The 25,995-nt window shown below is 30.7% G+C and overlaps 1 protein-coding gene across 2 annotated transcripts in view; it reads left to right on the forward strand.

Moving 5' to 3' along the window:
* The window catches only part of LOC139489561 (E3 ubiquitin-protein ligase SMURF2-like), a 41,953-nt gene that overhangs the window by 11,293 nt on the left and 4,665 nt on the right, over positions 1 to 25,995 (forward strand). Inside the window, exons 5-17 of one of the 2 annotated variants that reach the window (XM_071276120.1) lie at positions 5,419 to 5,593; positions 11,061 to 11,144; positions 14,451 to 14,659; positions 15,419 to 15,503; positions 16,081 to 16,260; positions 17,200 to 17,359; positions 20,165 to 20,268; positions 21,905 to 22,019; positions 22,791 to 22,969; positions 23,527 to 23,664; positions 24,332 to 24,452; positions 24,997 to 25,198; positions 25,425 to 25,509. In XM_071276120.1, the coding sequence (XP_071132221.1) occupies positions 5,419 to 5,593; positions 11,061 to 11,144; positions 14,451 to 14,659; positions 15,419 to 15,503; positions 16,081 to 16,260; positions 17,200 to 17,359; positions 20,165 to 20,268; positions 21,905 to 22,019; positions 22,791 to 22,969; positions 23,527 to 23,664; positions 24,332 to 24,452; positions 24,997 to 25,198; positions 25,425 to 25,509 (1,837 nt within the window). Of the gene's footprint in view, positions 1 to 5,418; positions 5,594 to 5,660; positions 5,867 to 11,059; positions 11,145 to 14,450; positions 14,660 to 15,418; positions 15,504 to 16,080; positions 16,261 to 17,199; positions 17,360 to 20,164; positions 20,269 to 21,904; positions 22,020 to 22,790; positions 22,970 to 23,526; positions 23,665 to 24,331; positions 24,453 to 24,996; positions 25,199 to 25,424; positions 25,510 to 25,995 lie in introns of those variants that run through there. The other variant, XM_071276121.1, reaches the window with a different exon arrangement.

Consider the following 25,995-nt stretch of genomic DNA (forward strand, 5'->3'; position numbering starts at 1 on the left):
ACATGTATCTCTCATTCATGTGACACAGTTACACTTAAAACTAATAGTATGAAAAACCAAGACAAAATATGGACAAATCTACGAGAGGTTGATACAGCTGCATTTATTGAGAATCTTATTTTCAATCGTTTACATAACTTCTATAAAGAACAATTTGGGTGTCATCTTTGAGGTTGTTGTCTGATAGACATATTACCCTATATCTCGTTTTATTTCAGCTGGTTAATCTTACATTTATGATAACTTTTTAAGGTTTAAACAATAAATTTTATTTCAAACATTCAAAACAAGTTTCTTGTTTCTTGTTTTCTGTCTCCAACATCTTCAACTATCTATCTGAAAAAAGAAAAAAAAACAAAACAACAATTAATCTACCCTCAATCAGAACCAAAATCCATGCATAGATTATAAAATTTACAATAATATAGAAACTCTCAAATATCTTGTTTCGATTTTTCAATGCCATTTCATCTTGAAAACTTGTTACCTAAACTACAGGAAGCCACAATTTAAAGGGCCCCATAATGACCAGTGTAAAACAATTCAGAAGAGAAAACCAACACCCATTAGACCATAGTCCTGTTTTCAACTTTATTTGGCCTTCTTTTACTTTTTTGTTTCATTAGCGTCACTGAATAGTCTTTTGTAAACGAAAAGCGAAAAACTGGCCTACAAAATTTCAATTTTGGTATCCATGATGAGTTTATCAGTCTGCACCAAAAGTTTTTTCAACTACTAGCATGACTAGTCCGGAGACCAATATTCAGACATTTTTCTTATTGGTCCAAACAAAGTTTTTGCAAAACTTACTAGTCCGAATGAAATTTTACTAAATTTTCTATAATGAGCATCAGTAAATACACATGATCGATACATGTGTTGACTGGTGAATGAAAAGGGATAAATAAACAAGATTTTGAAATAACTATCTTCTACACTGCTGTTGAATGGTCAAATTGGAGATCACTAGTATGTCTGCATACACAGTCACCATCATCTGGTTTTCTGACACAGAACTACTATCTGACTGGCTGAAAGGACCGTCACCACCCAACTCACTAATAGGGACCTTATCAGACTGGCTAACACAGACATCATAATCTGCCAGGCTGATAGGGTTATCACCATCTGACAGGCTGAAAGGGCTATCACCATCTGACTGGCTGACAGGGACATCACCATCTGACTGGCTGACAGGGACATCACCATCTGACTGGCTGACGGGAACATCACCATATGACTGAATGACAGGAACATCACCAACTGACAGACTAATATGAACATCACCATCTGCCAGGCTGACTAGGACATCACCATCTGTTGGCTGACAGGGACATTACCCTCTGATTGGTTTACAAGAACATCACAGACTGACTGACTGACAGGAACATCACCAACTAACTGATTCACTGATATGTACATCACCATCTTCCAGGCTGACAGGGACATCACCATCTGTCTGGCTGCCAGGGACATCACCATCTGACTGGTTGACAGGGACAGTATCTTTTTGCAGCATCTTCCTGAGAGTTTTCTTCATCACATTTATTGCTGATCATCTTTTTCTTTCTTAGGTTTATATTGCCTGTAGATTTTTTAATTAAAAATTGCATGTAAATTTTCAAGACACCAATTTTATTGTCAATGAAGAAAATACACTTCTAAAAAGAATATCTATATTTAGAAATAAAGATGAAGTTTGATGGTGGTAAAACAAGTTAAATTATCAATAATCTCTTATTAGAGCAAAGGAGTAAGTAAATGTTATCAGTTCTGTTCATGCGTGTAACATTGACAGAAAAGTAAAAGGTTGTATGTCAATGTTACGTACATGAAGACCAGAAGATGAAAGTAGTGTGCTTAATAGTTAACTTTGGAGAAATAATATAATTGCTGCCCAGTAATATCTAATTAATCATTTAGGTTATAAAATGTTATATAAATGTCTGACTTTAAGGAAGTAATACCTTTGCATGTAACATAAAAAAATCTTGACACAAAATATTGTTGTCAATGTTACTAACTAGTGTTAAAAGACAAATTAAACAGGAAAACATGAAAACGCTTTAATTTTGTAAAATAAAAATAAGATAATAGCTCCATATGGCAGTAATTTTTGTTTAGGCATGTAACACTGGCCTGAACATGTAAAAGTCTAAATAATAGACTCTGTCAATGTTACATACACAATTTCTTAATGAAAAAAAAAGTTTAATTTGGGTTTACTTTATACATTATTTTTTAAAATATATAGGTATCATAATGATAACTTTGAATATTAAAAAAATAGATTAACTGTTGATTTCAACACAGTAAAATCTTCTCATATAACACAAAAAAGACCTGATACAAAAATCAAAGTCCATGTTACTCATAAAGTTATCATAGGAGCATCAAAGAAATTGTGTGATGACAATATTTCAGATGTTAGTCATTTATAAACTCAGATAAACTCATTTTAAAGCTCATAACAGAGGTTTGGAAATCAATGCTTTTAAAACATTATAATTCTGGGTTATGTATGTAACATTGACAGGAACACCAACAAATGATGAGGAAAAATTGCTAGTCAATCAAGGAAAAAAATAAACACAAATAATAAAAACTCATTTATTTCTTTAATATCATTTTTATGAAGCAAATTTAAATTTCAACAAGATTTTATTGATTGAATAATTGTATGCACATTTATTAGGTTGTAGCATGTAACCTGGACGCAGAAGATGTGTCAATGTTACATGCCTTTAAACTATAAGAATTACAAGTAAATATTGTAAAGTCTAGAAATCAAGAAAGATCAACACCTTCTCTGTTAAGAATTCAGCATAAATTTACATTGGATTTAATATTATGCACTGGCCAATTATGCTTTAAGTGTAATAAAGTAATATTGTTTTTATTCTGGTGTCAATGTTACATTTTATGTTTTCAAATTAAGTGGCCAGTTATCTTTATAATGCTGAGAATGAATACAAGTACTAGTTAATCAAATTGGCAATTAATCTGTGGTATTTCATGTAAAAAATTAGATTGATAAGGCAAACCGTACAAAAAAAAGCTTTTGCATGTATCATAGACACCTTTCCTTGGTAAATATTTTCGTGTCAATGTTATGTACAGAAATCTCTTCAGCAATAAAATGAATATCGTAAGGGTCAAACCTGTTTAAATACAAGATAAACTTATATTTTTTGACAAAATTGCAAAGCAAGTCACACATCATTATCAAAGAACCTAATTTACACAGAAAGTGCATGTAACACTTCATTGTGAGGTCAAAGTAACCTGGTCCCACTCTCTTATCATCTGCTTGATCACTGGTAGATGCCTAGTGTGAAAGATGACAAAGACACATTTTAATGTAATTGTCAGTGGGTTGAAATGTGAAAAAAATAATTAGGGTAATGCTTACTATAAAAAGTATACAACTGTTATAAAAAGATGAGTATTATTGGGCAATATTGACACGAAAATGAAATAAATTTTCTTACCTTCTATATTTTCAAACTTCAGTTGATTGATAAAAATCATGAAATCCAAATTGTACCCATTGTTGACACCTTTCAAAATCTGCCATGCTGGACCAATAACTTGTTTCCAAAGCTAATCAGCTAATGAAAAGGTGCATGTAACATTTGTTGACGGGAAAAGTTACATGCACTTGTCCATTTTCAAACGTATTTTATTTGCAGCAATAATCGGATTCTGTACAAAATGGGGTTTCTAAATGATAGACCGATCATTTTGCAGTTGATTTTCAACTATCATAGTAGAACAATTCTTCAGGCATATTCTAAATATGACTAGGGGTTTTGCCACTGCAGAAATGTCACACTTTTTGTCTACAGTTTTCAACTATCAGCACATAACAAGTGCTGATTTTTTGTTGATTTTTTTAATTGGATCCATTTTTTTTGCATTTGGCAATAAAGACTAACCCACTTTGATATTTAAACAATGTTTATTGTCCATATTTGCATGATTTCTTTATTTTTTAATTGGATAAACACTATTGACCCTAAAATTTCACTAGCGAATTCCTGCCCATATGTCTATTTTATTGGTTTTGGTTTATGTTTGTCCTTTTGGCACTCTTTTCATTTTAAGCATCAGATACAACTTTGTGTACTCAAAAGAAGGATTTCGGTGACCCCATTAAATTTAATATCAGTTTATATTAGAAATTCAGAATAACATCTTTTTAAAGAGAATTTGTAAGGCCTTCAGAAATATTAATTTATGTCAAATTGCTGAATTAATTTGCATTCTTTTTGTATATCCTACACATTTGTACTTCCTTTTTTTCCATATTCATATGTAGTTCATCATGCTTCAGTTGCATGAAAATCTTTAAATCTTCATAAAAATTTCAGAGATCATCCATTTATGTACCTACTACCTTAAGTTGTTTTCACTGCTTTTATTTCCTTATAAACATAGCAATATCTATCTTAAGTTTGGTGAATATATCGATATCAGATTAAAAAAACCCTGATAGATAAAATGTCAAGAAAAGCTTTATTATGTAAGTCATGGTTGGGGTGTGATCTGTTCTTTGATGAGGGAAGCATTTGTAAATATTATTATGTAAACCATGTGTGTTATGAGTTACATTCATATACAAGTAGATCAATTTATGTAACTGAAGGTCCAAAAGGGGGAAAGTTTCCAAACAGAAAACAGTTAAAGATTAAACTTTGAATAGGTTGATTTTAATGATATTTTTACATACACTTTTTAAAAATTATTTCTTAGTAGTACTTATTGCCCTTGAATGGAAAGGTTACCTTTATATAACTTAATGTATAGTAAAGATTCATCAGACAGATTTACAGCCACTGTTGGTAATCCTGACAGATTAAGGGCACAATTTTTGGCAATGTTGTAAAAAAATAAAGATTTTCATCGCTTGATCCAAATAATTTTACTCTTTCTCAAGATTTACAAATCATATTGGTAATTATAAAGCAGTATATACATACTGTACAATAGATATATTGACATAGCTTACTTTTGTGTTGTGTATCCCCTGACTACTTAATGGACTAGGCCATTTTGTACTTTGGTGTAGGTAAAATGTATTAAACAAGATGTTTGACAGGGGGAGTGTTTTAAACTTGATGTCATATACCATGTTGACAATAATGTGATATTATAAAGGACACATTCACATTCAATGAACTACCATCGCTGAGAAAAAAGCCAACCATGAAAAATAATATAAACATATATGTGAAATATGGAATTTTTATAAAATAATAAAAATAAGTGACATTTTTATGAATTTTGGATAAGTATTTATTCACAAATAACACTAGTACAAAACTAGTAATTGTAATAGTTCAATGTCTGTGTGTGTATCTATGCCTATTAGGAGTGCAAATCCAAATAATAGACGACCGAGTATTTCTGTTACAGTTCAACGTTTGGACCTACAGAGGAATAACAGTGATGATAATGATAATGTGCGTGGACAGATTGTCATCAGTTTGATATCCCGGGACCGAGGAGGCTCAGGCTCTGGTCCAGTCAATACTGATGCCTCAGGAATACCTCCATCGATTCCCAGTGATCCTAATGAATTACCGGAAGGGTAAGTCTGCTAATATTACCCTTATATTTAATGTTTGATTTCCCGGACCGAGGAGGCTCAGGCTCTGGTCCAGTCAATACTGATGCCTCAGGAATACCTCCATCGATTCCCAGTGATCCAAATGAATTACCGGAAGGGAAAGTCTCCTAATATTACCCTTATTTATAATGTTTGATTTCCCGGACCGAGGTGGATCAGGCTCCGGTCAAGTCAATACTGATGCCTCAGGAATACCTCCATCGATTCCCAGTGATCCAAATGAATTACCGGAAGGGAAAGTCTCCTAATATTACCCTTATTTATAATGTTTGATTTCCCGGGACCGAGGAGGCTCAGGCTCTGATCCACTCAATACTGATGCCTCAGGAATACCTCCATCGATTCCCAGTGATCCAAATGAATTACTGGAAGGGTAAGTCTGCTAATGTTGCCCTTATTTTCAATGTTTAATATAGAATCATATCTAGCTTTGAAATTTTGTTGTGGCAATGCAAGAAGTTCATTTCCAGTATCATGATGTTGATCTTCGGATAAAGGTTTCATTTGCAAATCAGTGACAAAAACGTCTTTTGATATGGGTTACTGTAAATTCATAAATTATTGGGATGTTTTTATTATTAAGAACAATGCGACAGGATTATCATTGCAATAATAAAAACTGGCATATTGAATTTTTTTATATGAATCAAACAGGATATTTCTGAATATCGCGAAAAAATAAAAAAGTATTTTAGTCTAAAATGACAAAAATACAATAATTTCTGAATTTACAGTATTCTGGTTTGATTTGAATCCTTTCACTCAGAATTAGAAATTGTCACTTGTTTTCAGGTTTTTATTCTATATATAGTTAGCTACAATCTAATCAAAAACCGATCTCTCATCGCTCCTGTTTCTGATATGTCGCGTGGGAGATCTAACGAAACCCGCTTTGAGGTCACATGTGAGTGACCTCGTAGGTGTGTCTTTTTCGACCAATGAAATTGAGTCTTCCACGATCTTGGAAGTTTAACGTAAGGCAAAGGGATGTAACTCATTTTATTTACGACGAAATCGTCAGTCAAAATAATTCATAAACTTTTTTGATTGGCTTATTAATAGGTCGTCAACTCATTTGCATATCTTTATAAATTCATAACTTTTAGTTCACTCACATGTGACCTCAAAGCCGGTTTCGTTAGATCTCCCACGCGACATATCAGAAACAGGAGCGATGAGAGATCGGTTTTTAATTAGATTGAGTTAGCTATTGTCACAATTTTGTTTGCATTTATTCTAAATAATGTTTAGATGTTCCCAATATGAATTTCTGTTGGGTAAAATTGTTTGGAAATCTATTTCATGTGAATAGAAGTTATAATTAAATAATGATGAATTTCAATTGTATAAAAACATAAGAAGACAATGAAAAATCATTAGTTGGTACTGAATGCATTATTTGAAGTGTCTTAGAACTAGTTCATTAGGTTGTTGCATACAGCGTATCTGCGTTTAAGCATTATTGTATTGTCCTTGAGTCGCAGACATCATAATCCCAAATGCAATTGAAAAAAGTGCATCAAAATATATAAGCAATTCTTAAATGCAGATCCTTCAAAACCTTTAAAACCCTGCTGAGGGGGTGGTGGTTTGGGGGGGGGGGGGGGGAGGGGTTCAATCAGAATCAAAGAATCAATTGAAACAACTACAAATCAATTTGATCTATCCTTAGTGGGAAATGTTTATGCAGATATTTATTAGAATAAAAGGGGGATAAATGAATATTGAGATAGACTTTTTTTCTTGTGCTTGTAATTAATTAGATGAAAAGCTGAAAAACTTTTAAAGCAGTAAAAGTAAAAAAATCCTTAAAAATATTTATCTTGTTCTGAATTCTGAATACAAAGTATGATAATTTGTTGTAATATATTAAAGTAAACATAGTAACACATTCTCAGTATCACTGTTAATTAAGTCTACATATGTTGTTCATGCTTAAATGGAAAAGCTGTGACACCTCCCATCTGATAGACATCTAGAGATATTTGTCAAATACAGATCTTATAAATAGATAAATTTATTATTATACTGTTAGACTAGAAAATAAGATAGATTTAAGACCAGATAAACTTTTTGCTGACAGTGAATTTATCAAATATATCCACCCTACTGCAGGCAATAACATCAAAGACACATCATTTCTCATTACTTGTATTTGTTTTGTTTTAAGTAGTTCATGTGTAAATATTATTGATATTATCCCAGATTTATTTACGTCTTTGTAAGACTAATGGGTAAGGGAGGGAAAGTTTGGAGTTTTACACCTACGACATGTCATGTTTGTTAGTACATAAAACAATTAGTTTTGCCACTTAAGAGTCTTGTGTTTTGACATCTCATAACCCAAATCCAATTTGTATATTTCATTTTAAAGGATAAGACAGCACCTGTTAGTAGAAAATAAATGATACATGTATTCCGGATTTTATATGAAAATACAGTTGACTCTGTTTATTGCTTATTTGTGAAATCTTAATGAAACAAGCTAAAATGCAACATTTTACTGTTTTATAACCAATCGTTATCCCCATTACGTAATTTTCCCTTGCATTTAACAGGAAAAGTTCATGATAATTAGAACCTTAAATATATATGAGACACTTTGACTGCATAGGTTTTCATTAATGTATTCTCCTTAGAGAATTCCTATACTGACAACACATGAAATATTTGCCAATGGACCTATGGCTAACAACAATCATGAAGTTTGACTCATAGGCAAACAATTTTTGGGAACTTTTTTGACGTAGCAAGTTTATAATAAACTGCCACCTATGCTGACTGGTTGACCACATAGCACTGTCTTGAATGAAATAGCTATAAATTAATCTGACAAAATGAATCCACCATCATACAACCATTTCATCTAGTTGACATATAACTTTAAAATTTTGCATCAGTCATTGTCAGTCTCTGTCAAGAACTAACCTATGTTTTGTCATAATAAGGGGCAATTGTGGTTGGTTTACAAGGTTGTTAATGTTACACCTTAAATTAAATTTCCATGTTGGGTTGTAAAATGACCTATGAATCTAGAGAGGTATTGAAGATATTGACAAAACAAATCAGGGATAGAAACACTTGTACATTTTCATAGACATACTCTTGTATACAATAGTTGTTATGAATTGATGGCTGTATATATCTTAAGCTTTTGTCCAGTGACTGGAGGAAATGCATTAAAGGGTATTCTAGAAATTTTTATCATTGGAATAATGAGGAAATATATATACTTGTAAGGTCGAAATTACTTATTAACCTCCCCCCATAAGAAAATCCAAGTAAAAGAACATTAAATATAGATCCGAGCAGTGGCGGATCCAGAACTTTTCCTAAGGGGGGCCCCGCTGACTGACCTAAAGGGGGCGGGCCGCTCCAGTCATGCTTCAATGATTCCCTATATAATCAACCAAATTTTTCCCACGAAAGGGGGGCCCAGGCCCCCCTGGATCCGCCTATGCCGAGCTAGGTTGTGATGAATTTGTCATCATGGAAATTGGTATTCTTTGCTTGTTTAAAAATATGTATTTGGTTGAGTACTGAATTCTAGGAACAATGAAATTAACAACTGATCACCACAAACATTGACAAACACTTTCATAATATTATAATTTCTGTATGCTTCAAAATTAGTGTCCCAAAATAGATTTATTGTTAAATGAAGTTAATTGTTGCATTGTGGTGCAGAGTTTTGATGATAAACACAAGAAAAGTTTACCAGCTTGATGTGCAGGATGATGGTACTGCAATAGACTTCTCAATACCATGCAAGAACATTTTCCCAATTGTCAAGATTATCCTGATTTTGACATTTTGCAATTAAATGTTTCCTTCACAAATATTAAATTTCCTAATTGCTGGACTTTTTTTTACTTCTGTACTTTATTTAACCCCTGGATGTGTTGTACATTGTACTAGTGGTAGCATATAATCTAGGTAAAATTCAATATGTATTACAGCCTTTACAGGTATAAGATATATACCAATGAGGGCGTTAGTCCGATCAGGTGTATCTAAATTACACCACAATATTATTGTCAATGCAGAATGATATTTTCTATAATTTAGTAGGGGGTCTTTCAGCGATTTGATCATATGTTATTGAAAAGCATGATAAATGCAGTGTCTCCAATTTCATTTAACGACATCTTGGTGTAAATATAAATTCAGATCTAACATATAGCAAGAAACTTAAGATAAACACTATTATGATATCATAATTAAATATTCAAGAAAACAAGCCAATTGACAAAAGATTTATTTGTTCAAGCAGATGTTAATATATTCTTTATAAGTTAAATATGAAGCTTCCTTTTGTTACACTTAAAAGACAGACACAGAATTTGTTTACTGAAGACTAGGTATCATTTTCAGTTAATATTATGTTATACTGATTTGCAGATGTCCTACACATTTAATTTAATATCTAACATATTCATGCCAAAACAGCCAAAAATAATTATTCATTTAAGTAGACTATCTCTCTTAATGGTACACCCACACCTTCACATGATAAAAAAATGTGTCACATGTAGTTTATTTGGTCGCTGTAGTTAGACATATAAATGTTTACTGAATGTACCAACGCAGTTTGTTTATTATCCAAGAGTATAATGCACTTTATTGCTGCACTTAAATTTAACATAATTTGTATGCACGCAAACTAAATGTCATTCGGTCTTTATCAGGGTTTAAATCTCTTCTGTAAAATGAAATTGATTCAATTTAAATATTACTCTATTAATATTGAAGAGATTTTATCAAATTTGTCCTTTGATATTGTCTAATATTAATGTTGTCTATGTTTTTTTCATCAGTATCAGTGAAAGGTCTTGCAATCAGCTGTTTTTATATGAGCAGAGTTAATTTGTGTCATTTTGAGATAACAGAGGTTGCTAAAAATGTGAAATAACATTTGGCAAACAGGAAAAAATCTTTTATACATCGATAGCTGAGGCTAAAAATTGGATATTAGGGTAAAATACAAGTACCCCAGTTTTGCCTATTATATTGAAAACTGTTACAGATACAGAAAATCTTCAATGTAAAATTGCTTCTACATTGCTTGCCCAATGTATGTTTAAATAATTTAAGCCCTTGAAAGAAGGAATATCTATTATGGTGAGGGACTGAATTATTCAGGTTATTTATCAGGTTGGACGCCTGTCTAACTGAGAGAATTTTTTTTTAGAATTGTTGTTCATAGTGCAAGTAAAAGTCAAAGACATCAAGCATTGAGTTTCCTAGATATGTAAAGATGAAGCAAATTTATTTTTGGGGTGATTTAGATTACAATAGCAATATACATTTTTGGTAGAGACACCTATTTCCTGGAGTTTTTTGTGAAAAAATTCTTACAAAAGAGATAATTTAGATACATTTTGATAAAAAGGTTTTTCTTTTCTTTGACCTTTTCTTTCCTTTGTAGATGGGAAGAGAGAAGAACAGCAAGTGGACGAGTACATTATGTCAATCACATAACCCGATCCACACAATGGGAGAGACCAACAAGGTAAAGTACTATCCCTAGGTGTACATTCTAAGTGACTTATATGACTGTACTAGTACTGTAAACCAACATTTTAACATTTACACCTTTCTAGTTGGTGATCTAGTTTTGTAAATTTTTGTGTTGATATACATGTTTTTAATAACAAAAGATCTAAGTTAACACCTGGAGGTATTGCATATGGTCAATTTAAAAAAAAAATCTATGCTTAAGCAATTTAAGGTGGATCGGGACTATTCGACTGCGCATAATTTCACCCATGAACTACAATGCACACGAAAAGTATTTGTCGTAAATTCGATATTATTTTTTTAAAATATTTTGATTGATTAGAAATGTTAAATCATTGTAGTTATGTCATTAAAAGAATATTTTGTTATTATGTGTATTTGTTAAAGGCTCAACATGACATTTCACCCATTTTCACCATTTTCCCGCCAAAATTTGGGTTTTTAGGCAAACAAATTTTTTTTCCTTATTGGTGACCTATGTTTTTTGTTTGCTCATTCTTTGAAGCTATATTTCAGCTTTTTAAATTACAGTTTAGGACCAAGTGTCATAGAAAGTTTTTTTGATATTCCGATATAAATATGTCAACACCTCTATTTTCCTTATCATTTCATTGAAAAATGGTCCCTTTTACATACCTGTTAAAAAGTAAAGTCTTGAGCTTAAATGGTCTGTGACCCCCTATTTTTTTCAACCAATTTGAATCACTTTCTGTAAAGAATAAAATATTAAAAAAAATGGCACTTCTGATAGAAACTTCGAATAGGCCCGAGCCACCTTAAGTGCAGGTCTCACTACAGAAGGAGACCTGGGCCGATAAAGACAATTTTCTTTCCGCCACTTTGCTTTGCCTAACCATCAAAAAACGATATCTAGTTGCCCTGTTGTTTATATGTCCCTACTTTACATTTGTACTTAAATTTATTGCTATCTTTGTTTATTTATTTGTATATATGTCTAGACCATTGTACTTTGGTTTACAGAATAAAGATATGTAAATATGCCAATCAACATATATAATAGGTCCTGAAAATTATTTGGATACAAATTATAAAAGCTATGTCCAAAGTAAAATCTTGAAAATTGTAATTAGATAATTTGTTGATGTCATGTTATACAGAATTTTACATGTAGGTCAAATTACTGATTTGTACTTGAAATTTTCACATAGATAAAACAAGAATTTACCACAAAATTTATAAGTTAAGTGGATGAAGTATGTCTGTCCAAAATTTGATCATTACCACAAACTTCGGAGCAATGCATCCAATACTGTTGAATTTTAAACCGGCTTGAAGATTATGAAATAATAAATTATGACATAAAGACATACAGTGTTTTCCTTTGTTTTTGCAATTATTTTATCATACTTTTCAGATAATTATTTGGTCAAAATAAAACAATTTTTTTGAAAAAATAAAAAATGAAGTTTATTGAATAATAGATGTAGTTCTTTAGCCATAAATCATGCATGACAAATTGAATCTAGTATTTCTGTGTTTAAAAGTTTTATCCCCAGCTTTATGATTTTAACATTATTAAACATCAAAGTACATGAAAGAGAAGTAATAAATGTGGTTTATTAGGGGGGTTCATTTGAGTTCATCAGATATTTTATAAAACAGTAGGGTACAGCCAAACATCATATATTCAACTGGTAAAAAGAATATTGCAAGTCACCTTTCTTTTGGAGATTTGTACAAAATATGTAGACACCCAGGACTTGCTTTAAATGAACAAAGAATTACTGAAACAATGATGCACTGTTTGATCTAGGTTTTAATTTCTATTTTTGGGATATATTTATTGGGTGATAAAAAACACTCAATTCATTCATTTAGCTCCAAATTTGAAATAATAGCTTTTTTAAATGATAGAAAGTTCTAAAAGGAGGTATAAACATGCAAATTTGTAATTGGTTGATTGAAGAAATTAGCAGATTGTATTGTAATCTACATTCAGGTGCTTACACTATCAGTTCTAATATCTTGCACCTTTTCAGACCAGGGTTTAGGAACAATATCAGTTGATAATTTGGGATTGTTTGAAGTAAACAAACAATAATTTCGAGAACAAGTATTGTCGACTTTCAAATCCATGTTCCTTTAAAAAAAAATATGCAGTGGTGGAATTAAATTCGTTTGTTTATGTCATAACAGCATTTTAAAGCAAGCTGCATATTTGACAAACTAACACCCAGAATCATATACATTTCTTTTACTTTTAAAAAAGCAAAACTATTGAACAAAAATCTTAACCTTAAATCTGTTATGAAATTGAATTAAAAAGCTCTGTGATTTGTTCTTGAGGTAGCAATACACAGTTAGGAGTGTCTTTCGCATTTGGTCCTACTGATTTTTTAAATATGAAAGCTCTTGTGCAATAAAATTCATTTTTAAATAGCTGATGACTTATTAAGACTTGAGAGAGATTTTATATGAACATAAAGCTAGTTTTTTACATGTTTTATGGTCTATTTTCTGTTTGACAGTCCAGCCTTAGATCCAGAAATTATTGTAATGTTTACAGACACTTTTTTTCAAACCAAGTTTAAGACATAATTTTACAAAAAATAAAACAAACAACATGTGGGTTTTCTTTGATCTCTTGAAAGAAGCATGTTGATAGTTTCAGAAAAGGTACAACCCCACGGAATTGAATTTCTACTTTCGACCAAATTTTAAGGGAACATAAGACATCTTCGCATCCCTTTTTACGATATTTTTTGGAACATATATGCAGATTGTTGTCATAGAAAAAAACAACAATAAATTATTTTAAATATTTTAACTATTGGCCATCAAATTTTTCGAAGATATTGATTGCAAACAGTAAGCTTAATTAGTAAGAAATCAAAGAAAAAGAGGATGGTAAATTTAACGAGGGTACCATTTTTTTCCCCTAACTGTATATTGCTACCTAATTTTGACACTTGTTTTACACAAACCAGAGTGAACTTAGCTGTATTGTATGTTATTTAGAAGAAAGAAACACACATTGGAAAACAATAAGATTGAAACAAGAAAGCGTCTAGATAAGTAATCTGTTAAATTTCATGGATCTTATGAATATTGGAACTCCATCTCCAACAAGTACTTACCCTGAGCAATTCATATACTTTGCTTTAAGTTTTGGAAATGAATCTTTTAGGAAAGTTCTACACATACTTGAATTATTAGATTATAATTATTTATAACAATATTTCAATGAAGGACTTTAGTTGCATAAAAAAAGAAAATAATTGGAAAGAAATTACTTTCATTATAAAACCTAATTAGCTTATAAATTTTACTGTTTCAGACCTGCCTCAGAATGCATGAGAAACAGCATCATGGTGAATACATCACAACCTAGCCAACCCAGTTCAAATAGATTGTCAAATAATAACAATAGTAGTTCAAGTAATAATAATGAAGAACCACCGCTACCAAGACGCCGTTCAACAAGACATAGAAATTACCTCAATCGTTCACAGTTACATAATGCTGTAGCATTACCAGACGGATATGGTAAGTAAAGAGGATCGACTTTTCTGGTTAAATTGTTGATTAAGAAGTATGTGGTTTAAAAGAAACAGTCGGGCATTTCTATTCTATAAACTATTCAATAAGGACAGTATCCAAAGTCAAATACTATAAAGTGAAAAAAGACTGTAAACTTTTTTCACAATTTTTGTCTGAAAAAGTTGTTAATTATAATTTTGTATTGAAAATAAAACAAAGCAAGCAAAAGATTTTGAATAGCAAGAATCAGAAAATGTTGTGAAAAACAATAAAATTGAATATTATATATATCTTTCCTCAAAAATACCAATTAGAATCTGAATCGTATATGTAACAAACTAATCTTCTGTTTGAGCATTTTTGATTGTCTTATGTTATGTTTTGCCATGATGTAAATGCATCAAAAATATTCATGAAGCTAAGCAGAGTTTTATTTTATCTCAAATTTATACACTTTTACAGGCTATAATGTACTTTTTTCTATTTTGTGATGCATTAGAATAGGAATAACAGAGCTATAAAAAGTTGCCACCATCTATTGGGATTTAGGTGTTAACTCTTCAACAGTACTTGTATTCCTGAAGTAAAACATATTTCTGGAAGGTGTAAAGCATAAATAAGAGACACATACATAAATACCATCTAGGTGCTTGTGGTAAAATGCAACTTGACAGAATCCCCATTATTTACACATTAATGGATGATAAATGATTGTGGTAGCTGAGTGTGATATATTGTTGCTTATATTTTCCTAATTTTTTTCAGAACAACGAACGACACAGCAAGGTCAGGTTTACTTTTTACACACGAGAACAGGTGTTAGCACATGGCATGATCCCAGAGTTCCAAGGTTTGTTAATTAAATTGTCTTTCTTTAAGATTGATCATGTGCTTTATCAGAGTCAGTGAATGGGACATGTTCTTGTATAACGTTTATTAGTTTAGACATTAATTGGTATACAGTATGTTCTCATCACATTATTTTTTTACCAAAAAGTAAAGGTATATAATTTTTTTTTTATGAAGCTGTTTCATACTTTTTTGCACAATTTTGGTTTTTGTAGTGAATAATAATGTTCCCCATTTATATTTAGTATTTGTATTTGTGTACCCATTCTATGTTTTCAAAAATCTGTTCAAGATCAGATTGTAAAGTTAAATTACAATTATGATGCCTGGATGACTTAAAAGAGAAGTTTTATAGAGAAGGTGTATGTATAAAGGCAAACATAAACTCACAAATGTAAAAGTCTAATATGCTTTATATGGCTAAAAAAAAATTGAACATTAAGTTTATATATAAAAAAGAAGATGTGGTATGATTTCTAATTTGTTTTTGTAGTATTTATTTGGATTTCAGCTGTTTTTCCTTCGAACAATAAATGTTTAAGAATTTTCTGAAATTATTGTTTTGCTATTGTTTTTAGAGATTTGTCAAATGACGAGATTCGTGAAGAAGACCTGGGTAGATTACCTTCTGGTTGGGAAGTGAGACATACAGGCAATGGCAGAGTTTATTTTGTTGATCATAATAGTCGAACCACTCAATTTACAGATCCAAGGTTGTCTGCTAATATTAGGTTGTTACAGCATAGAGGAGGACAATCGTAAGTAATAGAGATGATCTTTTATTGGAAGAAAATGTTAATTTGATTTAATTTTTAAAGACCTAATGTTTAGTATATAAGCGACAGCCATGTACAGTAGTCATGATTTTTATTTATAAGTCTTTTAGTACATCAAACTACCTTAACAGAACAGGATTTTGATTTATATTGGTTTGTTTATTTTGTTATGACCCTGTTACTCAGTGAGTTCAGTACTCAGACAGTAGACAAAGGGAGATAACTGAAGGTAAATTTCAATGACAATTTTGATTAGTTTTGTTATGTAATAGAGAATTCGAACATCTGTCATGGTTATCACTAGGTTTTTTTGATAGACTGATTTTAGTCTCGCCTTGATGGAGTCAAAAAGTGAGACAGAGGTGTGGTGTTTGACTGTTTCAGCACCAACAATGTATAAGTTTGTGATTAAGTCAGTAATAGGGAACCACTAGTAGTAGGTCAATGATATTTGGTATGCAAGTGTATTAGCATTTGCACATCTTATTTCCATGGAGACTGTTTGGCCCTACCCCCTCAGTCATAGTCTATTTACTTTAAAACTTATGCTTACTTTCCATGTAAAAGTTTGTGTTTAGGTCAGTTCAAGACACATCTTTGAATGTTTTGCCTAGTAAATATGATTAAATATTTGCATGTTACTATCAAAACTACAAAAAAGGCAATTATATCACCATGGCAAGCCAGAATTTTAAGTGATAAAAATGCAAACTGTAGTAAAGGGTCAAATGGAGAAACGTGAAAAAAAATATATTCATATGATTTCAAATTTGCTTAGCAAAGTTTTTAACATTTGTTCATTTCAAAATATATCAAATAAAAGAAAATTCCTGCAACATGCTTGAATATAGCTGTATAAATATCTTTTCAGTAGATCACTGCACCATGCTTAAATATAGCTGTATAAATATATCTTTTCAGTAGTTCCAATAGGTCGAAAGACAAAGAGAATGAATCACCAGTGCCTAAATATAAAAGGGACCTTGTACAAAAAATGAAAATTTTACGACAAGAACTACAAAATTTGCAACCTCAGGGAGGACATTGTAGGATGGAAGTTTCTAGAGATGAAATATTTGAGGTAAGAAAAACACTACCTGAAAGGGATAAAGTGATAGAATTGAGTACATGTTGTGTAAGGTTTACTCACAGTGGACCACAGAAATTAAATATTTTGATTTATTATTGGTATATTCTTAAACTTCTATTGCAGTGAGAATGTCAAAAGTATATATAGTTGATATCCAATGTCATTATCTTTGACTTATGCATACTGTATTCCTCTAAGCATTTGGTAAATGTTTTTTTAAATCTTTGTCTCGACAACTTTAGTTGAAATAAAACACAACAGCAAAACTCATTTTATAGAATGACTGGGAAAAGTTAATTTTATGAGCTCAACTATTTTTATGCCCCGGCTGTAGCAAAGGGGGCATAACTTTTGGGCCTTGTCCTTCTATAGGTCTATATGTACTTCCACAAGTTGGTTCCATTCTTTAACTTTAGTTTGCCTCTACAAAACGTAATGAAACTTAATACAAAATGGTAATTAACACAAAGCAGAGATCAAGTTTGAATTTTGGTGGTGCCACTTTAACCTTTCTAGAGTTATACTCCTATTCAAATGGAAAAATTGCTGAATTTTTGGTTTCTGTTCTCTAATATAAGATTGCCTCAACCAAATGTAATGAAACTTATACTTAATGCTAATTATCACAAAATACAGATCAAGTTTGAATTTGGTGGTGTCACATTTACCGTTCTAGATTTATGCCCTTTTACAAATGAAAAAATGCTGAATTTTTTGTTTCTGTTCTTTTAATTTAGTTACCACAAAACTCATGTACAAATTTGATTAGCATCACTTTTACCATTCTGGAGCTATTATATGTACCTTTATAATGTTTTATGCCACCCAGAGCAAATTATATCTGTGTACCATTTTAGTTATTGACCTACTTCTAGGGTTATGCTAGATTTTAGTAATTAGGACAATCCAAATTTGTATAATTTTTAAAGAGAAAAGATTCTACTAGTGTTTTTTTGTAATGTACCCAAATCATTAAACAGATGTTCTTTTGTGCATACATTCTCTAGGTAGAAAAGTTGGTGAAGTGGAACCATTTCTTTCACATTCTTAGATGTTTATAAATAGTTTTCTTTACACATGTACTCTTATTGAGAATTAATTGGTCTTTATTATGACAATGTAATTATTCAGGATGACACTGTATTCCTACTTCTTGCACCAAACCTGTCATATAAAACATACATTTGGGTGATTTAATGGATAAAGTAATAATTGAAAACACATGTCATTTTGATGAAATCCTGCTCATAATTGTGTTTTTGCTAATTACTGTTTATAAAGAGTAAATGACAAGGATAAGTGATTTGAATGGATGTTACAAATTGTCTGGCAGATGTTGAAATGTTTATTGTTTTCTATTTATATCTGACTTAATGATGCTTTGATCACACCTGGATCTTTACAATTATCATTATTGAAATTTAAAAGAAATGTTCAACATATTAAACTTTAACATGGAATGAATTTAAAAGGAATGCATGTATTTATATCAAACTAATGTGTTCAGTGATATTTAATTTGAGATTAAGTGAATGCTCGTTTGTCTGTAATTTTAACATTAAAAAAAAGTATAGCCTTTGTAAAGCATGTGTAATTCTCCTTGAAAAAAGCAATCACAGCTGACAGAAATATTATGTAATGATACAAACATATTACACTTCATAAGCCATATGTTTTGTATAATTTGAGTGTGTTTGTTTTCTGGATTACTTAATTACCTTTAACTGGCTGTGTTCCAGTAAGGATATTACAGTATTATCTGTAGTACTATAGTGTAATATGAAGCTCTACTCATCACAGACATGTATAAGAAATGTCAGTCATTTTCCTTCTTAGTTGCCAGACATAATTAATACTTTACAGGTTTCTATAGATCTGATGTGCTAATCCATCTTTTTGCACCATAAGTTAAGCAGGTGTAATGATTTCCTCATCATTGGCCGTCTAGACACTTTCACAATTGATGGAATACATACTCTATCAGTTTTTCAATTTATTTATCAAGTCATCATATATTAATTAACAGGAACTAAAGAAAGTGTCAGGTTGTAGACCTATTTGGTCTGTGCAAACTATTTTTGTAAAGTTGTCTATTTTTAGTTAATCACATTGGCACAATGAAATTGAGGGGCACTATTGAAATATCTTCTGTTGTACCCATGCATGTGTAAGTCTGCAGCCATTTATCAAAAAACATACATCAATTTATAACAAAAGAACATTTGCAAAGTGATAGTGGTCATATGAAAACATATTTCATGGTTCAGTGACTTTTATAAAGTTTTTCATTTAAGTAAGGTTCTTCAGTTTAAATGGCAAACATTCATAAACTTGCAAGGCTATTTATATGAAAGTAAGACATCCTTCCATTTAGAAACATGTAGGTCACTGTGACCTACATTTATATCTCCATTGCTAATATTGTAGACTCGCAAGTTACCCTCTAGTAGGTACAATGTCAATGGAGCATTGACAGGAGTATTGATGAGTAAATACCACTCCTTAAATAATAACTTTCACTGTAGCCAAATTTGAATGCAAAATCTTAACAATACATGGATGACTACTAAGAATTGAGGTTCATTTGACTTCTTACTTGTGCCCTTCTTGAGTTTATAGAAGGAAGTCTTTATTCAAGATTTACTATCTTGCCCAATGAAATTAATATCATAAATTTATTTCAGCAACTGAAAGTCTGAATATATGAAAGATTATGAGACAGATCGAAGCTGCTGTGTTATGCATGAATATAATAAATTTCATAGAGAATATAAGAATATATTTTCTCTCTTTCAGGATTCCTATAGACAAGTAATGAAATTACGGGCCAAGGATTTACGGAAAAGATTAATGGTAAAATTCAAAGGAGAGGAGGGTTTAGATTATGGAGGTGTTGCAAGGTATGAATGAGTTATAGACAGAAAAGACTAGAAGTTGTGAAAAGAACATGATTTCCTTCTACTTGCATGCATACATTTAGCTACTCAAACCTGCCCCTATAAGTTAACTTCTTACACCCATATTTAAATGTTGACATTGCATGTGTGGTCTTCCAATTAATTTAATTTGTTTGTGTGTGGTTGTCATTGTTATATGATAACTTTATGAACAAAAATAACTTTATAATGTCAAAAGCATAAAGTTTTTGTTTTGATTCAGTGCTTAATGAATGACATATATCATATAACAGTAATATAAACATCCTGGAATCATTTGTGGTGTTGTCAAATAACATGACCCCGCACATAAGTACACTTGTCATAATTACATAATAATAATATAGAAATCTGTTATTGTCTGCATTATTATATCATCTTATACAAATCATGGAAATAGTATTCTCTAATGGTTTAAAATGCAATATGATGATTACACTTGCTTTTTTAATAGGAATAAACTTATATAGGTCAGAATCTACAGATCAAAATCAGTTAGAAGATGTTACTGTTGTATCAGACATAAAAAAAAAGTCCAAATAGCACCTAAAACAAAACTTGTTTCTTAAAATATAATTCAATTAAAAAAAATCACACACCTAGTAAGAATGAAAATCCTAAACAGTGAGATAAACATATATTTAAACTCAGTGTATAATGAAATTACAAAACATTAAAGGGTTGTTCTGGTTTATTTCTTGACAGTCCGTCTGCATGTCCATCTTTTTTTATAAAATTTATGGATACAAATCCATGCTTCCTGAGATTTGTTAAGGAGCTCATTTTGACCATGCCATATATTTTCAGTCATTGCTGATTAAATATTTGTTTACCTAATACATATAAAGGAGTATCACAATGAGCAATAGGTTGCATTTAAATTTATTCAATTTACATAGTTTGAAAATTTAATCAGTGCTTGAAACCAAATATTATAAATTTAGATTCATCAGACATGAAAAAGAAATAAAACCAATATCATACTAAAAAAAAATAAACCAACAAAGGAAGACATATACTTAGGAGGATAACCTTAGAATGATCTTTTCATCTTTTAACAAAAAACCTGTCTGAACTAAACTATAGTTTCAGGGTATATAATGATTCTTTTGTATACAAATATGTTTTACTGAATACAAATGTTATCTGAATAACATTTTCACCTCTAAAAGTGTTCTCAGTAAATAACTTTCACTGTTACATACTAGTAAAGGGATCTACATGCATTGAATTAATCATTTGTTTGTTTCACAACTTTACCACATGAAAAGAAAATGTTGATATTTTATCTGTTACCACATGATATGACGATGTTGATATTTTATTTCAGGGAATGGTTATATCTGCTATCACATGAATTGACAATGTTGATATTTTATTTCAGGGAATGGTTATATCTGTTACCACATGATATGACAATGTTGATATTTTATTTCAGGGAATGGTTATATCTGCTATCACATGAAATGACAATGTTGATATTTTATTTTAGGGAATAGTTATATCTGTTACCACATGAAATGACAATGTTGATATTTTATTTCAGGGAATGGTTATATCTGTTACCACATTAAATGACAATATCATTATTTTATTTCAGGGAATGGTTATATATGTTATCACATGAAATGCTGAATCCCTACTACGGTCTTTTCCAGTATGCCAGGGATGATATCTATACATTACAAATAAACCCAGACTCTGGGGTGAATCCAGTAAGTTCATAGACAGATTGTGTTTTATAAAATCAGACTGCATACTACAGTTGATAAATTCTCTTGCGGTGATTGACAATTAAATTTGTTTCAATCAGAAAGAAAGGGAATCTAGGGAGAAGCACTTTGGCAAAACTATAAAAAATACTTTCATAAAATACATAATCAGAACAATGCTTTATTGCACTGAAATATTATGAGAACAATGCTTGTGTTACACTGATTGTTGTCAGTATCTCTTAAAGTTCCTCGTCTATAAATCAAGATTCAGGTACTTCAAACAAGAGTTTTCTGAGTGTGGGCATAGGCTGAATTATTAAAATTAGTTGACAACAGATAGATCTGCTACTTGCATGTGATTAATCAACAGTTACATAAAGATATTTCTTAGTATTTCTTACCTATCTGCACTTACATTTACTGCCATACAGTAAATACTTATTAAAACACTAATTGTTTTTGTTCCTGCTGTAAAAAAAGGATTGGAGTGACAATGAAAGCTGTTTAAGCTGTAAATATTGAGTTCAGTAATGAAAGCATAAAAATCACCCAGGAAAATTCACTTTCGAAAGTCAGAAAACTGCATTAGTCTTTTTTAGTTTAAAAACTTTTTATATATAGGACCATTCAAAGCAATCTCACTTAATCAAGAATAATTTGAATGAAAAACAATATAAACATGATAAAGATATAAAAATAAAAGACAAAATAAAGAACTTTTCAATATCTTTTTATATAACATGTAATAACTGATATTTTCTATTGTTTTAGGAACATTTGTCATATTTTCATTTCGTTGGTCGTATTATTGGCGTAGCCATATTTCATGGACATTATTTAGATGGAGGATTTACTATGCCTTTCTATAAACATCTGCTGGGTAAAACTGTTCAGTTAAATGATTTAGAAGATGTTGATCCTGAACTCCATAGAAGTCTAGTCTGGTTATTGTAAGTATTGGCTTTTGTCTAAATACCTATACATTTAAATATAAAAAAGAAAAGGTGGTGTGATTGCCAATGAGACAACTCTTCACAAGAGACCAAATTGCACAGAAATTAACAACTATATGTCACTGTTCAGCCTTCAACAATTAGCAGAGCCCATACTACATAGTCAGCTATAAAATGTATGTTAAACAATTCATATGGGAAAACTAACAACCTAATCTGTGTACCTAATAAAGCATTGACTGGTTATTGAGATTTTTGAATCCAGAAGTACAAAAGTTGTTTTTATTTTAAAAAAAAATATGTGTGTGTAATATCCTGAATCAAATTGATGTAAGTTTCTTTAAATTTGCAGTGAACTTAATAGATAAGATAGAAATATTATTTATTTTGCCATTTCTTTTATCCAATGGAATCATAGAAGAGTTGACTGGTTTCCCAACATTTTTCCTTCAAGATTATAAAGAGATTTATCCAAATGACATGTAAATATATTAACAGTTTCTTTGTTAGTGATTTTAATATAAATTTTAAATTAATATGCTCTTGTGTTTCAGAGAAAATGATATAGAGTCAGTATTGGACCATACATTCTCAGTGGAACATAGTTCCTTTGGTCAGGTGACACAATATGAACTTAAGCCAGGAGGCGATGATATCAAAGTCACAGAAGACAACAAAAAAGAATATGTCCGGTATGTCATACATTTGTTGATTTTGCATTTTCTGGCAAAATTTGGATATTGTTTTGATAGTGATCGATAGTTTAGTGCTTTGTATCGTCTGGCAAATATTCCATGCATATTCCTGACAATTTGTATTTACATGAATAAAATAAATGAAGGTTAAACCTGAATGAGATAGCAATGCTACTAAACAATAGTATTGATAGTTAGGATAGATTATTGTGTTACTGTTGTAAATGTCGAATTATGAGCATACATAATTTATAACTTAACACCATCTGTGTAGAAAATAACACAATTTATTCACACTGTATGTAATATACAGACATTACATAAATTACAAAACATATGGCATACACTACGACAGTTAAAATCTATCAGCTATCCTGGTCATACGTCAACAGTCCCATCCAAAAACAAATACCTACTCTCCCGTCACCATCACACAACATCAAAATCATGGAAAAAATGAAATTAAAATTGAAATTGATTTATATATAGTTTTAACCCTCCCAATGTCTTGATTTCTAACTTATTTGTTTGTGTCATACATGTAGATATTGCATTATCAATATATTCTTTTTGTTTTTGAGACCATAAATGTTTAAAATAAACAGTTTACAATACACAAAATTGTTTGTTTAGATTTCTTTTATCACTAAATTTTGTGTTATAGGTTATATGTGCAGTGGAGATTCATGCGAGGGATTGAGGCACAGTTCTTAGCACTACAAAAAGGTTTTAACGAGATCATTCCACAACATATGCTTAGACCTTTTGATGAGAGAGAATTAGAGGTATATTATCTACTTTTATTGGTTCTGTAATATTACTTATTTTTAAGTTAGAATTGGTAATTGATAGATATTCATTGTTTTGCAATGCTTTGCAATAAAGAAAACCAGAATCATTTGATATATGCAAGTGTAACAACAAATAGAAAAAAATATATAATTGCAAAAAAGGATGTTTCTTTAAAGGAATATATAAAAAGTCTACAATATCATTCCTATCACTTCTTTACTAAATAATTAATCATCTGTCTTTTGATTTCTTTACTTTTAAATTAAAATGTCGTACATCAAAATAGAAAATTACTGACAACAAGAGCAACAGGGTGACATGATATTGCTTTTGGCTGACTGGAAAATTAATTTCACAGACACGAAAGTTACTTATTGCTTAAGTTGCCAAAAGCCATGAGCCCTGAATTTAACCTAATACATCACAAATACAACAGTACTAAACTTAATTGCATTGTTATTATAAAGTACATTTGTTTCATTGTTTTCATGTTTTTATGTAATAGCAGTTAAGTGATTATGAATATTTTGATTGCAGTTGATGATAGGTGGTCTTGGTAAAATAGATTTAGATGATTGGAAACAACACACAAGATTAAAACACTGCAATCCTGATACAAATATTGTCAAATGGTTCTGGAAGGCTGCTGATGGCTTCTCAGATGAAATGAGAGCCAGACTATTACAGTTTGTTACAGGCAGTTCAAGAGTTCCATTACAAGGTTTCAAAGCTCTACAAGGTTTGTTACTGGAATAAGCATTTTCTTTGTGAGATTTAAACATATATTATGTTCAAGGGTTTAGCTAAAACATATGTTGAAGTTCTCTCTGTTACACAGTGTAAGGGAGGTAATTCTAAGATTAAATACATTCTAAATTGTTAAATTTTTCAATATAAACATAACGACTTTTGCAATCAGCTTATGAATATCTTGTTTTTAATTAAAATTTGATGTTCTTTTGCAGGCTCAACAGGTGCTGCTGGCCCAAGACTATTTACGATACATTTAGTAGATACAAATACAGACAACTTGCCTAAAGCTCATACATGGTAGGTACAAACATGTATTGTGGTTAACTTAAAAAAGGATCATAGGTCAAAAATTATGTAATTAATTTACCAGGTGTTTGATAAAGGCATTAATGTTTAAATTTTTATTACATAATATAAAAAAGGGTATGGATATGTAAAGATAAGATTGATTTACAAAAAAAACCTTATAAAAACACATTTTCTAATCATTAGAAAAAGTTTCATTAAAACTGTATACAAAGTTATGGATTCTTACAAAGTTTATTTCTAAAGAAAAATCAATATATTGTTATATTGATACACACTGTAAAATGTTGAACTGAAATGAAAATAAATATGGGGTTACCATTTAGAAAACAGCAACTTAGCTATTCAAAGAAACCATAAAACATCATCTTAATTACAAACCAAAGCAGAATTTTAACTTGTATTGTTGATCAATTGACGCTTTTGATTTCTCAGCTCATAACCTACTAAAAGTCTTAAAAAGGATTTGTTAAAAAA

The sequence above is a fragment of the Mytilus edulis genome, chromosome 9 (genome assembly GCF_963676685.1).
Source record: "Mytilus edulis chromosome 9, xbMytEdul2.2, whole genome shotgun sequence".
Taxonomy (NCBI): Eukaryota; Metazoa; Mollusca; class Bivalvia; order Mytilida; family Mytilidae; genus Mytilus; species Mytilus edulis.